Consider the following 14,370-nt stretch of genomic DNA (forward strand, 5'->3'; position numbering starts at 1 on the left):
ACAAGAGTTTTATTCTATTTTCATCTATTTCCCATGAGTGATCGCAAAAAATAAAAGGGTTTAAATTTTTTAAAACAGGCCGACACTAACTTTTTTAGAAAGGGGGTACGCGGGCCCAAATTTAGTTTTAAAAATTTTGGTGGCCCTTCCAAAAAATTTCAGGTGGTTTTAAAAGGTTTAAAATTAAAATTGACAATTTTTAAATTTTTTAAACTTGGGCCTAAAAAAAAATTAATTTAAACCCGGGGAATTTAAATGAAATTTAAATTGTTTTGATTAAGAATTTTTTTAATTTAATAAGTTTAATAAACCATATACATGTAAAAATGGGGGAACAAGGGTTTTTAAAAAAAAATTATATAAACATTTTTTTGACCAAATCGCCTTTTCCCCAAAAATGAACCCTTGCATAAAACCAAAAATTTTCAAGGGGGTCCGACGGACCAGTGGGATCTATTTAAAAATTAGGAAATGGGTCCTTGCCAAATCATCCAAAGTTGGTCTCGGACCAACGGACCACCGCTAATTTTTGAGGCCGTTTTTAAGCCTCGCCAATACAGGATTTTACAGATTTTTTATTCACAAATACATGTGGGTATTTACCCATAGATATCAGTCTTCAGCATACAATTACAAACATGACATACATAAATAAAATAACATACATACCCATAACATACAGTTTACATCAATATGACAATACATACATAACATACATAGCATACCTACCTTTACATACTACATTCATACTACCATTACTAATACATAATTCATAAATACATACATACATTTTCTACAATACTACATACATCAATACAATACATAACATAATACAAAACCCATATATAAGGTCATTTTAACTCAGTTTTATATGAACATATTATTTAACGATTTACTGGTATATTCATTTGAGACATAAGTTTAGTTTTAATTATGAAACAGAATAATTTCCATTTTAAACCCGGGCAAGGTTAAAAATGAACCCTAATTTTGGCAAAATGATAAAATTTAAAAGAAAACATTACTTTTTACCTTCCTAGCTACTCTTAAAATTTTAGAAAATTAAACATTTGTTTCTTATTCAAACTTTTTTAAAAAAATAAATATTGTTTAATTTTCTTATAATTTTTCATTTTAAGGAATGTTAAAATTTCAATCTTTTTGGGTATATTTGCTTTTTTCCCAAATTATTTATTATGAGCGGGAGTTTTCAAACATTGTACTGTGGCCCATTCTAATAAAAACAGGGAAATTCACCCTAAAATTTTAAACATTTTTTTCCCTTTTTAAAAGGGGGAATTTTTGCTTCGGGTTTTATGCCACCCTCCCAGTTTCTCTTTTTTAACATGTGAAGAAGTTTCTATATGAAAACGTGATAAAGATTTCCTAAATTTTTAATAATATGACAGATATTGATTTTAAAACCAAAAATTCACAAAATAATACATTTTTATTAAATTCTTGCTCTTGATGAATCTCATAAAGTTGCATACCATTTTGGGGTATAAATGATTAATCTGTGTTAATCTTTTTTTTTTTCTAGGGTTGCTAAAAAATAAATTATTCATATCCCCCAACGTCCATGATTAATCCCATATTTCATTGAAACCCTCAAGATTTGACAAAGCATAAACAGACTTAAAGCCTACCGGAATAGAAATTGAATTTGGTTTTAAACACCACAAAGAATCATTATACAACTTTGACATAGGTTTGTACAAAATTGACTGAAACAATTTTAACCCAGGTATTTTTTATAACATTTAATAAGCTCCTCATTTGTTTTTTAAAGAATGTCTTCTAAAGTTCACCATAAAAGAAAAATTGTTTTTTGTGTTCGTTTTTAAACTCCTAAAAAAACTTCTTAAAAATACTTTAAATGTTTTATTTTCTAATAAAATGACTATCAAGTAAAACCCATTTTTTGTGATCCCTAGTTAAAAAAATTGGTAAAAAATAATTTTAAAAATAAACCCATTTTAAAGGTTTTTAACCTGAATAAGGGGAAATTTTATTTTTTTATTTTTTTAAATTTTTAATACAACGCCCTTAAAGTCCAGAAAGTGTTGTTTAAAAAGGTCGTATCAAAAAGATCTGCCCTACATATATGATACCGTGATCAAAATTTAAAAGGACGACTCCCTTTTTTTATGTACTTTTAAACTTTAAATTTTTAAAATAAATTTTTCCCAAAATTCTTTTGGGAAATTTCGCTTCTTTTTTTGGAAAAAATGGGAAAAATCGCTGAAATTTCCCCCTAAAAATTTTTTCATGGAAAAAAAGCATTTAAAAAAATGAAAAAAAAATTTTTTTTTCCCCTCAAACAACCCAAACACTAGTTTTAAGCAAATTTTTTGAAAAAATTTTTAAAAAATGGAAAAAAAAGGGGGAAAAAAACATGTCCCAGTACAAATACAAAAATTTTTTAACTCAAAATTTGGTAGTGTGAATTCGATTTCAAAAGGGGGTTAAAAAAAACTACTTTAAAAGGAAAAACTTTTGTCTTTTCCCTTTTAAAAAATTTGGAAAATGGGGTGTTTCCCGCGGGACAGTGAAACAAAAATTTGTAAAATGAAACTTTAAAATTGCCACTTATGTTCATGAGACATAATGTTTTAAAATGAAACCATCCGTAACCCCCCGTTTAGCCCCGGGCCCTTTAAAGCGTCATTCAGTTTTTAAACTTTTAAAATTTTTTTCCCGTAGGCCAATTTTTTAAAATTTTGTTTTTTAATAAATAAATGTTAGAAGAAAACAATAGTTAAAGTGAAAAAAACAAATGTTTTCCGGCCAATTTAAAACACTAAAAATGTAAAGTGACTTTAAAAATTTAAAATTTGCCGATTTTTAAACCGGAAATTTTTAGCAGTTTCAACTGTTTTTTTTTTTTGTTTGGAAAAAAAATTGACAGTTAAAAACAACACGGGCATTTTTTTTTAAATAAAATTTAAGGTTCTAAAACTTTGGGTGAAAATTGAAAGGGCCCGATAAAAATTTTAAACGGGTTGTTTTTAGTAAAAGGGGGTTCTTTTTGGATGGGTTCAATCACACAAACATTAATTTTCCAAATTTTTTGGTTTAATGGTTAAAAGAAAACAACTTTTTCTAGAAAACCATTTTCCAAATTTTCGGTTCAAAATTTTTGGAGAAGAGGAGACCCCTCAGAAGCTTTAACAACAAATTTTGAAGGAATCTTTTGTTTGAGAGATGGTGAAAAAAATCCCAACATCACCCATTAGCACTGTTTTGGGGAGAAAATGTGAAGTTTGTTTTTTGGACCCAATGTTTCCCAAAATTTAAAATTTGTTTGTAAACCAAACTGTTTCAAGTGAAAGTGATTTTTCGGGGGTTATAAAAACCTGGTTTTACCCTTCAAAATTTTATTCATCAAAGGGATTTTAAATGAAGTGTCATGGTTTCCTTGCCATCAACCCTCAAACACCCTTATGTTTTGATTATAAAAATCTGGAAAAGGGGCCTGTGTTTCCCTTTTGGAAGGAGTGAGCCCTCAAAAATAAGGTTAAAATTAAAAGCCCTTGGCCCTTTAATTCAAAAGGGGCTCCCATCTTATTGATTGATACAAAATGTACAAACACAACAATGAGGCTAAAGACTTGTTAGATAAACTGTTCTATTATATAAATATCCAAAATTATCTTTTCACTAGCCAAACCATGAACCTGTTTTAGGCGGAATAAGTAACGAAAAACATTATCTCCTTAATTCTCGACGTATTTCGTTTTCCTGCAAGATCTCATTCCCCGCAACGAAAACCGCCAATTTTGTGTTAAAATTCTTGTTTTAAAAATTAGCAACTTATGCGTGTTTACCATATCTCCCTAAGATTTGCGAAAACAATTAGTTTAATTTTTTATATCCGGGACGGGAATAAGTTTTTTATTTTATTCACAGATATTAGAAAATCACTTTTGTATTTATCGCAAGGCACTTTATCATAACGTAAGATGGGTGATAACATTCTTAATGAAAACGTACGAAAGTAATTTCTTTTTTCTAACGAGTAAAGTCCCTAAGTCTTTTTAAAACCCCCGTCCTTCTTATTGACTGACCGCCAACAACAGTAATGTCATGTGATAAAGACTGAATATATAATGTTATATTATAATACATTAAATAAAAAGTAAATAAAAAGCCCGACATAATGAAACAGTAAAAAACCTTTATATGGGTTTGCTGAAAATGTTTGCACCTCTTTCAACTGTTCATTAAAAGCTATAATTCTGCTGGGAAATGATTGTCTTGTTTGAAGTTTTAAAAAAAGAATACTTCAAAAATGTTTTGTATTGAACCCAATTGCCTCAAAAGTGAATGGCGAATACACGAAATGATAGCTAAATTTTGGAAAAACCAACGTAATATCTTTTTGTTCAACCCGGAAACAAATTTTATTTATGTTTCGAATAAAAAGGACATTTCCCATTATTACAAAACACTTTCGGAGATTAGATTTAGAAAACAAATATAATTTATTTCTGCTTTTTTTTTTGAAACTATTTCAAAAACATATAACTTTTTATACCCTTTAGATATAAAGATTTGAAATAACCAATAATATATAGCAGAGACAGCAGAGACAAGAGTGTTAGTTTTAACTGTTGTATTTAAAATCAAACCTTTATAACTGTATCAAGCATTAAACGAAACATATGGTCTTACATACTATAATATTCGACTTTTTTTATGGTAAAGAAAATCGTAAATGGAAGAATAATTGTCTTTATAATTACTAATAAACTTGTGTATAAACACCAACAACAGGTAATGCAATATTGGTTAAGGAAATGATATAATATGTTCCGCTGGTATCTCAACCCGATCTAGTTTAACAATAAAAAAGTAGCCAAAATTTCAATTAAACAATTATAGCCTATTGTATTACAACTCATATAAGTTTGCATTTTTCGAACTAAATAGGCATGCTTATGTTCGCTCCAAGTAAACTTACGTTGTTATTTATGTGGTAAATTTTTCTGCATAATTTTTTTTTACATTGCTAATTTGATTTTTTTGTTTGTGTGGAAAAGGCATAAGTTTAATGCACCATGGTTAGTGAAATTTCCTACTTATGCCTAAATGATTGTTTCAAATATGAAAGAATACATTAATCTTAAAGACGAGCTTTTAACATGTGCAAACGTTCTGTTCATAAGCAACTTTAATTTCAAATTTCATTTAAACTCTGGTATTTAAGTAGTTTTTTTTATGGTTAGCAGGATTTGCGTACATTTGTACTTTCCATAATTGTCTGTTCCACCAAATTCATATAGAATTCTAGTGGGGGTCTGATAGGGTTATTGCCACTTTAAAATTCCATTTTGACTCACAATACCATCAAGAAATTTTAACATTTGGCCTTTCCCCCAATAAATTCTATCAATTAAGACGTAATCTAATAGACGTTTTCATTTAAGATTTGCGGTTTTACTTAGTACGTTATTATACTAGCAGAACTTCACGATTTGCGAAATATTCACGAATTGTACTATGGTAATGGTATGCAATAATTATACCCTTTTTTAAAAATGAAATCGCCCCCATAGTGAATTTATTGAATCGTATGCACATCTAAGTCCATATTTTCGACGGCAAGACAGACCGAATTTATAATCTGATATTTCATAGATGTCTGTCTTTGCGAAGGCGACCATCGTCTATATAAAAAAGCCCTAAAGCGCACAATTTGTTGGGCTAATGCACCATCCAACCATATTTTGTTGATATTTTATGCAAGAACACGCCAGTAAAAGTTTAAAATTGTTTGGTGTTTGATTATGATGATTTTTGACATGCGTAAATTATGTTTTAACATTTTGTTTCTGTTAGAATATATTCAAGTACTGATATGTCTTTTAACTTCGTCAGTGTATATCTATTAAATGTCCAGCGATAGGGGACACGTATGTGACGTATATAACTGTTGTGTATGTTTTATTTTTGTAATGCTTTCTTGTAATGAAAAAGTATTATCCCCAATAATCAATTTTGTGGGACAGTTTCCCTCCCAAAATTAAGAGTGGCAAATTCATAGGCAAACCTTTGGTTATAATACTTCATTGGTTTATCATGAAAACCACCCCGTGTTGTGTCAGTCCTTTTCAATCCTTTTCACTCTCAAATTTCTTTTATATCCGCCAGTTGTTTTTTTCTCGTTTTCTTTTTACAAGGGTGCCACACTTTCATGGAATTGCATGAACATATCACAATAACCGCTTATGAAAACTTCTGTGGATGTTTCTAAATACTAAATTTCCTCATTTTTTATGTTCGAAAAAAGTTGAATTCTGCTAAGGTCGTGGGACAGTAACTTGCAATTATCACTTCCGTTCCATGATCGGGCTCAAACACACCTAGCCTGACGCATTTTTAATGTTACCGATTTTGTGCGTTCTGTGGGGATTATGTGTGTGTGTGTGTGTGTGTGGTTTTTTTTTATATACGCACTGACATGTCTTAAAACTTCGTTCAATTTAAATATGGATCAGATTTCGATATTATTCAATTTACTTGTTGGCGAAAACAGTTTACTTTACCGCAGTCATTTTAAGTAGTTACTCTTAATCCATGTAAGTATTGACCAATACATACTTTTTCCCCAATGCTTGAATTAACGGCCATCTTTAATTTGTATATGACTGTTTGTGTTTTCTGGATCTATAGAATTATTACAAAGACAAGTTATCGCTAGTGTCTTGCTTTGTATGTCTTTAGGTAATCTATTTTGAGTCTATATTCGGTAATATATTAACACTATGCAACTAAACCGTCCAAACCTACTACAGGCAACTAAAATATACGGGTTTCGTACTTCTGCAGAAAGGTCGATTAAAACTAAAATACATAATTATGTTATAAATAAATGTTTTTAACATTATATTATAATCGATAAGTAGGTGTCAGCAATTATTCGCAGTTTTCAAGTAATCATTTTCAGAAAAAGCAGCAGCATAAGCGGCAGCATTGTATTTATTAAACAATATCGAAATCACAAGTGAGGTCACCAGAGTTTGACTGCAAAAAATATGAAGGAATTTATAGCCAGAAATATAGTATTTCCAAAAAGATAAATATAATGATTAACCTTACTAATCAAGGCGGATATTTTACCAAAGTTTATTAACATATGTTTGTTTTTCAATGAAGTCTTAAGACAAGTAAAATAAAAGAAACAATATAACAAGTTATGATCAAGTTTAGTTCACAATACATAACTCGAACATGGTTTGAAATTGTTTAAGACAAATTACAGAATTTTCTGTACATAATGTTCTACCAATATAAATATGGAATAAAATTGTGGTCTTTTGAGTTTTACAGTACTCCTATTAACTTATAGTCACGCATAAAAAGTGGTTTAGCAGGACGGAAACTGTTTACTGCAATTAATAAACATGTTGCGTAACATGTTTACAATTTACAAAATGTAATTAAACATTTTTATCCTTTATAAAATTAATATAATTGACTTCAAAATCCCTGCTCCCGACATAAATCGTTTTCTTAATCAGCGCACATGTATATGCTCCGGTATTGAATTTTGCAGAACATGACATTCTTTTACCTACTATACCCCGTACAATCGCTAACAGTGTTCCATCTACACCCCGTACACATCCGTGCTAGACCCTGTACACAAGGCAAGGCAGTTTTTCACAAATTTTGTTAAAAGCAGCTCGAGTTGAAGGGTGAAAACTCAAATATAAGTAGAGGGATGACTATAGTTTGTATTAACGGCGGAATTTGATATAGCAAATGCGTTTTGTGCTTGATTTAGTGGTAGATATCAACATCTTTCGCAAATGTCAACAAATACGCTACAATTTATCACCAATTTAACAAAAAGTATTTAATTTACAGACAAAAGCAAATACTGCTCTAAAACTAGACATATTAAACTTCTCAATATTGTTTAGTTTGGAAAAATCGATGAAGTTATGATGAAGATATAAGTTAAAACATTACTTTGGTCATACTCGGTGTGCAGCTTTCTACTTTAGTTTTCGGTGTTTATAGGGGCATATATCCGGTGGACGCTGTACAACAGTGAGAAAGAAGGCTATCTGATTTGTGCGAGGGGGCAGAATCAGATTGCCACGTGTTTTGATGTTCTTCTCTTTTTGAATTATAAGCCAAAATAAAATGTCACAATATGAAACCCCAGGTCAGGAAAAAGTAACCAAGGAAAATTATGATATTTCTGTCGTCACAATATGTAAACCCCAGAAAAAAATGGGCCGATCAATGGGCATGCTCTGTAGCGCTGCACTCCAGTTAACCCAATGTGCATGTAACAGAAAGGTCCCCAAACTATGATACAATCAAATGATATTTTAATTCAAATTTTGTCAAATTCGAATGACTTATTAATGAACTAATATAAATAAACATTTTAAGAATAACTTTTTAGCATAAATTTGCTTGCCTGAAATGAGTAGAAGAAGAACTCCTTGAAGACTACTGTTCGAAACTGCAGACTGCAGCTTTACGAGGAGCATATTTTAATTATCCATGATTTGCACGTGAAGTGCATGTGTAATATTCCATGGGGAATATTATTGATTTTTTTCTAACGACTCAACAGTCTATTTTTGCACGATTTGCACGTGCAATGAAATTTAGCAGGTCATTTAATTACACTCGAATTGCCAACTGGTTGTAAACATGGTTGAGTCTTAATTGTGGTAACAAGATCTTTAAGGATGATGTTTCACTCCCTTGGCGGTCAATTTCCGTTATCTCTGATAAAGACAGCCATAGCTGCTCAAGATTAAATTTTCGGCCCTTTCCGTCAATTATATAACACTTACGATATTGATAATTTTTTATTACGAGCATAAATTTTAAAGTGTATTAAGCCATACCTGTTTAGATCTATTATATTAGCCGCGTCACGACAAAACCAACATAATGGGTTTGCGACCAGCATGGATCCAGACCAGCCTGCGCATCCGCGCAGTCTGATCAGGATCCATGCTGTTCGCTATCGGTTTGTTTACTTGTTATAGTGTTTGTAAGCGAACAGCATGGATCCTGATCAGACTGCTGGTCGCAAACCCATTATGTTGGTTTTGTCATGGCGCGGCTCATATATTTATAAATGAAAATATTGAGAAATATTGATGAAATAAAATGCGTATGTTTAAAAATTCATTTTTCACTATAGTGAAACATATTTCCGTATTTTCACTGGCGTCTTGCCGGGGTACTTTCTTCTACACAAAATAAAAGGAAATTCTTCCTATTCATGAGGTTTGTGGTATGAAAATTATCATATTTCACTCGTGGCTATTGCGACATATGAAATATTAATTTTCACACCACTCGATGAAAATAAATCCTGTATTTATAGAAGAAACTTAAACATTCTCTATACATTTGCTGCCTGTAGTTATTTGCTGCCTGTAGTTAACTTGAGAACAGCTTGAATTAAAAAAAAAAAAGAATTATAACTAGATATTCAAAACACTGCGAAAGTTATTCGTATCTTTGTAAAAATAAAGGGAAGTAATTCAAATTAAGTTTACTTCAAATATTTCCATTTTCTGTGTGAAAATTATTATAGAATTTGAGTTATATGATGCATTTGACATATATTCATGTTTTAAAGGAAATATATAATTTTCAAACGATTTTATAAACTTAAAATATATTTATTGAAAGTAAGATATAAATAAAATTGTAGTTTGCCATTTCTTTATCCGAGACGCTTCGGACGCTAAATTTCGAATGATTTTTGACGTCATATTTATTATGACTTTAATATAAATGGTGTGTAAGTTATAGATCGAGTTGAATTTAATTCTATTTTGGAGCATAATATTTCATTCAACGGATTCAATAAATTGCTTTCATGAACCTGCACGAATATAATATAATATTCATATACCATAATAAAGACTGTTTCAAGTGAATAGAATCATTTTTATCAATGTGCGTCATTTACGCTTATTGCGGTATAACGCAAATGACGTCACGTCAAAATATATGCACCCCCCCCCGTGCAATACCATTTTGTCGCAGTTTTAAGCGGCACGGGTGTGTGATAAATTTTGTTAGCAGGTACATAAAGCTTCGAACGAGCATACAAAGATTTGCACAAGATAATTAGGAAATATACTCAGAAATAATTTGAAAATTCATATTTTATTCTATCCTTTGATTGATTTTAGCAAAAGCGTTGCAACGCAATTTTGGTACACATAGGAGAAAAGAAAGAAGGCACAAAGCAGGTTACACAAAGGGCTAAATTAATTTTCTGCATGGCTAACTAGAATTAAAGATCCTGTAACACAATTTTTTCATGGTTTTATTTCATAAATATGATAACCAAATTAAGATTTATCAATTTTGTTACTTCCAAAAAAACATTATTTATAAAGATATTACCGAATTTAACATTTCATGTCAAAGTCTAAGTCAATTTTTTTCAAAAAGGAGTGCATATATTTTAATGATTACATAATAATATATACAGCTATTTGCAGTACATATTTTACATATTCTTCAATGTTTGAACATTGCTTTATAAGCATAATTATCAGGATCCATGCTGTTCGCTAACAAGTAGAGAAACTGATAGCGAACAGTATGGATCCTGATCAGACTGCGCGGATGTATATACATGTATATAATTTCACTTAAGTGTGCTAACAACCTCAATTACAACATACTTGTTCTTAAAATCCGCGTAAAGCATGAAAAACTACAAACTTGCACAAACGGCGACATTTCATGGTTGACTGCCTAATGACTGGTACGGGAATTCTCTAAATAGATATATCTTTGTGAGCTTTTAATGGGGCCAATATAAAATCTATCAAAATGAACTTACTCCGCTGGCTTAAATCCAGTCAACCTTGTCAAAACGTTAAAATACATTTTTATCGATATAATAATTTTTATGAGTTTATTTTTTTTTTCAATTGATCGCTCACCACTTATATATAAGCATCACTAAAATTTTTATATGTTCATTTACTTAATAATTGAGAAAATTTTATGCTTCTAGTCACGTGCTATTCAGGCGTTTCGTTCAATTCGCTAATTTACATTTCCATTCATATTTGCACGTTATAATAAAACTGTATAGAAAACTGTCCTAAGGTGGGTTTTTTCTACATTATTAACTATACACGCCAACTGATCATTCCTGTGCGACAGCTTTCGTGTGTTTGAACATATATATGAAAGTAATATTTTAACCGGTTAAAAGCAGTCGATCAAGTTAACTTTGAGTTTGTGTTCATACAATGAAAAGACGTATGTATATAAAATTTCTATTTGTATTAACAAAGGGAATATTCTGGATTACTTTCGCATACGGTTTATTTCTATTGTCGACCATTTCTTCGTCAGAAGAGGGACAGAGTCTTGCAGACGACACAGAGGAGGAGATAATACAATCGGGAATAAAAATATACTACGACACCGCCGGAAGTTCTGATAACGCAACCGGAAGTGCTAATTCAACATGTAACCGTATTTCGTTCCCGACCTCAGTAGCTGCAAAAGAAAGATGGCAGCCTATTGATAAATCACGAAGTATGTACTGTTTTTCGGCGTATTATGTGAAAGACAGAAGTACTGTATTTATAATAGGTGTCAGGCCTAGAAATCAGGTTAACGTGGTTTGTCAGTTCTGGAAACGAACGCACGAGGGACTTGCAGAACTAATGTACGAAACCGAGGCTGATGCACGAGCCCTGTTGGATGATTTAGGATACAGGTAGAATTCTTAAACAAATTTTATAAACTATATGATAATTTGTTAATCAAGACTTACAAAATGTTCGTCCATTCGTGAATTGAATAATATAAAATCTTGTTTGAAACTTATAACTTAAAAAAAAAATTATTGTGTACAAGAATCGATGACATGCGCTCACAAACACGTGTACGGTAATAATGCCAAATTTTTGTATTTAATATTCCATTGTTTATAATTACATTATCCCCCAAAACTAGACTGCGGTAAGAGACAATATCGTTAATCGTCCCTTTTTTTTCTCAGTATGTCGAAAAGTTATATATGTATATTATAATTATTTAATATTTTATTCATATTCAAGCTTTCGCATTAGATGCACGTGCTTTTGATTAGTTCACAAATGTATTTGCTATTAACTTCAAAGGTGTGTCGCTTCATTTGCAATTTTCATCTTATTTATTTACTTATATTTATTTTCAGATATGCACCGACCATTTTTGAATGCTATGTTAACATGGACACTACCGTTCATTTCGTATCACTAACCACCAGACATTGTGAAACGCAAACAAATATCTTAGAAATCCAAAATGCGACCAGAGGCGCCCTCTACAAACGAAAATTAACAGTGTGTTTACCTCCCTTAGTATTTCAATATGACAAAACTGCAGACTTCGTCAGATGGATAGAAATCAACCGTCTGCTCGGAGTGGATCACTTTGTCGTGTATAATTTTTCATCCGGTCCAAATATAGACAAAGTTCTTAAATATTATTCAAAACGAGGCTTAGCGGAAGTGGTACAATGGCGTCCGCCAATGGCCGATGACAATTTTCCCAGTGAAATTAAACCTGTTGAGCTAGGTAACTTCGGCCAAACAGTGGCCCTTAACGACTGCATGTATAGAAGTAAAAGTAAATCGCACTTTATCACAGACATTGGTTTGAATGAATTCATTCTACCACTGTCTAAAAATGAAACTATTTACGAAATGGTAACCAACTTGAAAAGAAATTTTGCAGTATATCACGTGACTAGAACAGTATCGCAACAGACAAATTTTTCGTCGGAAAAAGACAAGCCCAAAGCAGTGAAAGGGAATTCAAGTCCCGGAACAGTAAAATTAAAACAAAGACAGCAAAATGTAAGAACGGAGTTGAGTTCAGGTGACGAGATGTCAAAACTCATCATCCGTACAGCGGAAGTGGATTTTGTATCACTACACAATGTACCCGGTGTAGATACATATCCCATACCGTCTAGAAAGGCCGTCTTTCATAAAAACAATGGCTTTGGTGGAAACCATTTATTAGATCGGGATAGAGAGGAAGTTATACCGTTTTCGGTGATCGTGACTGCAAACAGAAGTGTACAAAATGTTTGGAAAAGTTTACAAAATGTTGTAATTAAATGAAAAAAAATATTTTTTTTATTATATGCATTTCTGATTATACACGCATGATTAGTCTATAGGATTCAGGCGTTGATATTTTTGCTTATTCATAGCATTCGCGATCGTGTTCTTGATAGTATCAATATAGACTAATTAATTAAGTGTCGATTTGCCGAACAGAAGAGCATAAAAAATCGACAGACTGGAACCTCGGCTAACCGTATGATAACAAATCATAAATGCAAACATTGGAGAAGTTTAAAAGTGAAATGAAAGCTTTATTTGAGTGAACGTTTTAGTTAAAATATTTGGTTTTAAAAGTAAAAAATATGTTCACATAAAAAGGTGATGTGTCATTTCTCAGTAACAAAGATGTCTGGCCGGTAATACATTATTTATTATATAAGATATTTGACAGGTTATTTGGCGCTATATAAACGTTTGTTTGCATATATAACCAAAGGTGCTAAACGACGGTTATATTGCAAATAACCGTTTATATACGGCCATATAACCTGTCAGGAATCTTTATAACGAAATTGTAATACAGCAAAAAAAAATGATTTTTTGTTATCAAAATTGAGAGCAGCCGTGTATATAAAACCATCCAATCAAAAACATCGTTACAAAAATGCAGTATTATAAAAGCCAGCGTTATATTTTTCTTTCAACGGTCATATTACCTGTCACACATCTTTCTTTCGAATTTATAACAAGGCAAATTTGTTTTTAGATTAACAGCGGTCGTGTATATATATTGTATAAAACCTAAAAAAATCATCCAATTAAAGTTGATGTAACAAATGTGCAGTGTAATAACAGTGCACCAATCGTGTACAAAACACTTGGTCAATTTGCTTTTAACGATGTTCTTCAGAAAAAAGATATTTCAGTAAAGTTGTTTATTTTTCAAAAGTCTTTACTTTTATTTCCAATAATTATAAATTCCTCAGTCACATTGATATTTAAACAGAACTTAAATACCTCGGGCTATGAATATATACCTTGTTGAACTGGAGAAGTTAACAGCTGTTAAAACAACATATAGGGTTTGACAGATGTGCACGAGCCCTAAAGAACCAGTATTGTTCTTAGTAATGTATACCGACTACCTTACGTCACACCACCAATCTTATACATTTTTGACTGTGTCACTTTTGTGTCACTTTGAGTGCAATAATATAACATTTTTGGACTCGGAAAATGCAAACAAGCAGATGGGGTACAATAAGGAATTGATAAGGAGTTTTTA

At 31.3% G+C, this 14,370-nt stretch overlaps 1 protein-coding gene across 1 annotated transcript; it reads left to right on the forward strand.

The window, feature by feature from the left end:
- Positions 1–11,218: 11,218 nt before the first annotated feature.
- Positions 11,219–13,719, forward strand: LOC132739986 (uncharacterized). The gene is made up of 2 exons (XM_060727841.1): positions 11,219–11,743; positions 12,206–13,719. Exons 1-2 carry the CDS (start codon positions 11,268–11,270, stop codon positions 13,137–13,139), a joined length of 1,410 nt encoding a protein of 469 aa, XP_060583824.1. The 5' UTR covers positions 11,219–11,267; the 3' UTR covers positions 13,140–13,719.
- The last annotated feature ends 651 nt before the right edge of the window (positions 13,720–14,370 follow it).

Source organism: Ruditapes philippinarum, unplaced genomic scaffold, assembly GCF_026571515.1.
Source record: "Ruditapes philippinarum isolate M1 unplaced genomic scaffold, ASM2657151v2 ctg14609_1_1_1_1, whole genome shotgun sequence".
Taxonomy (NCBI): domain Eukaryota; kingdom Metazoa; phylum Mollusca; class Bivalvia; order Venerida; family Veneridae; genus Ruditapes; species Ruditapes philippinarum.

Bases quoted from the DNA above. Each gene is read 5' to 3' on its own strand.
- LOC132739986 (XM_060727841.1), top strand. From the start codon at position 11,268: ATGAAAAGACGTATGTATATAAAATTTCTATTTGTATTAACAAAGGGA. The intron at 11,744-12,205 runs GTAGAATTCTTA...ATTTATTTTCAG, and splicing joins TTGGATGATTTAGGATACAG to ATATGCACCGACCATTTTTG.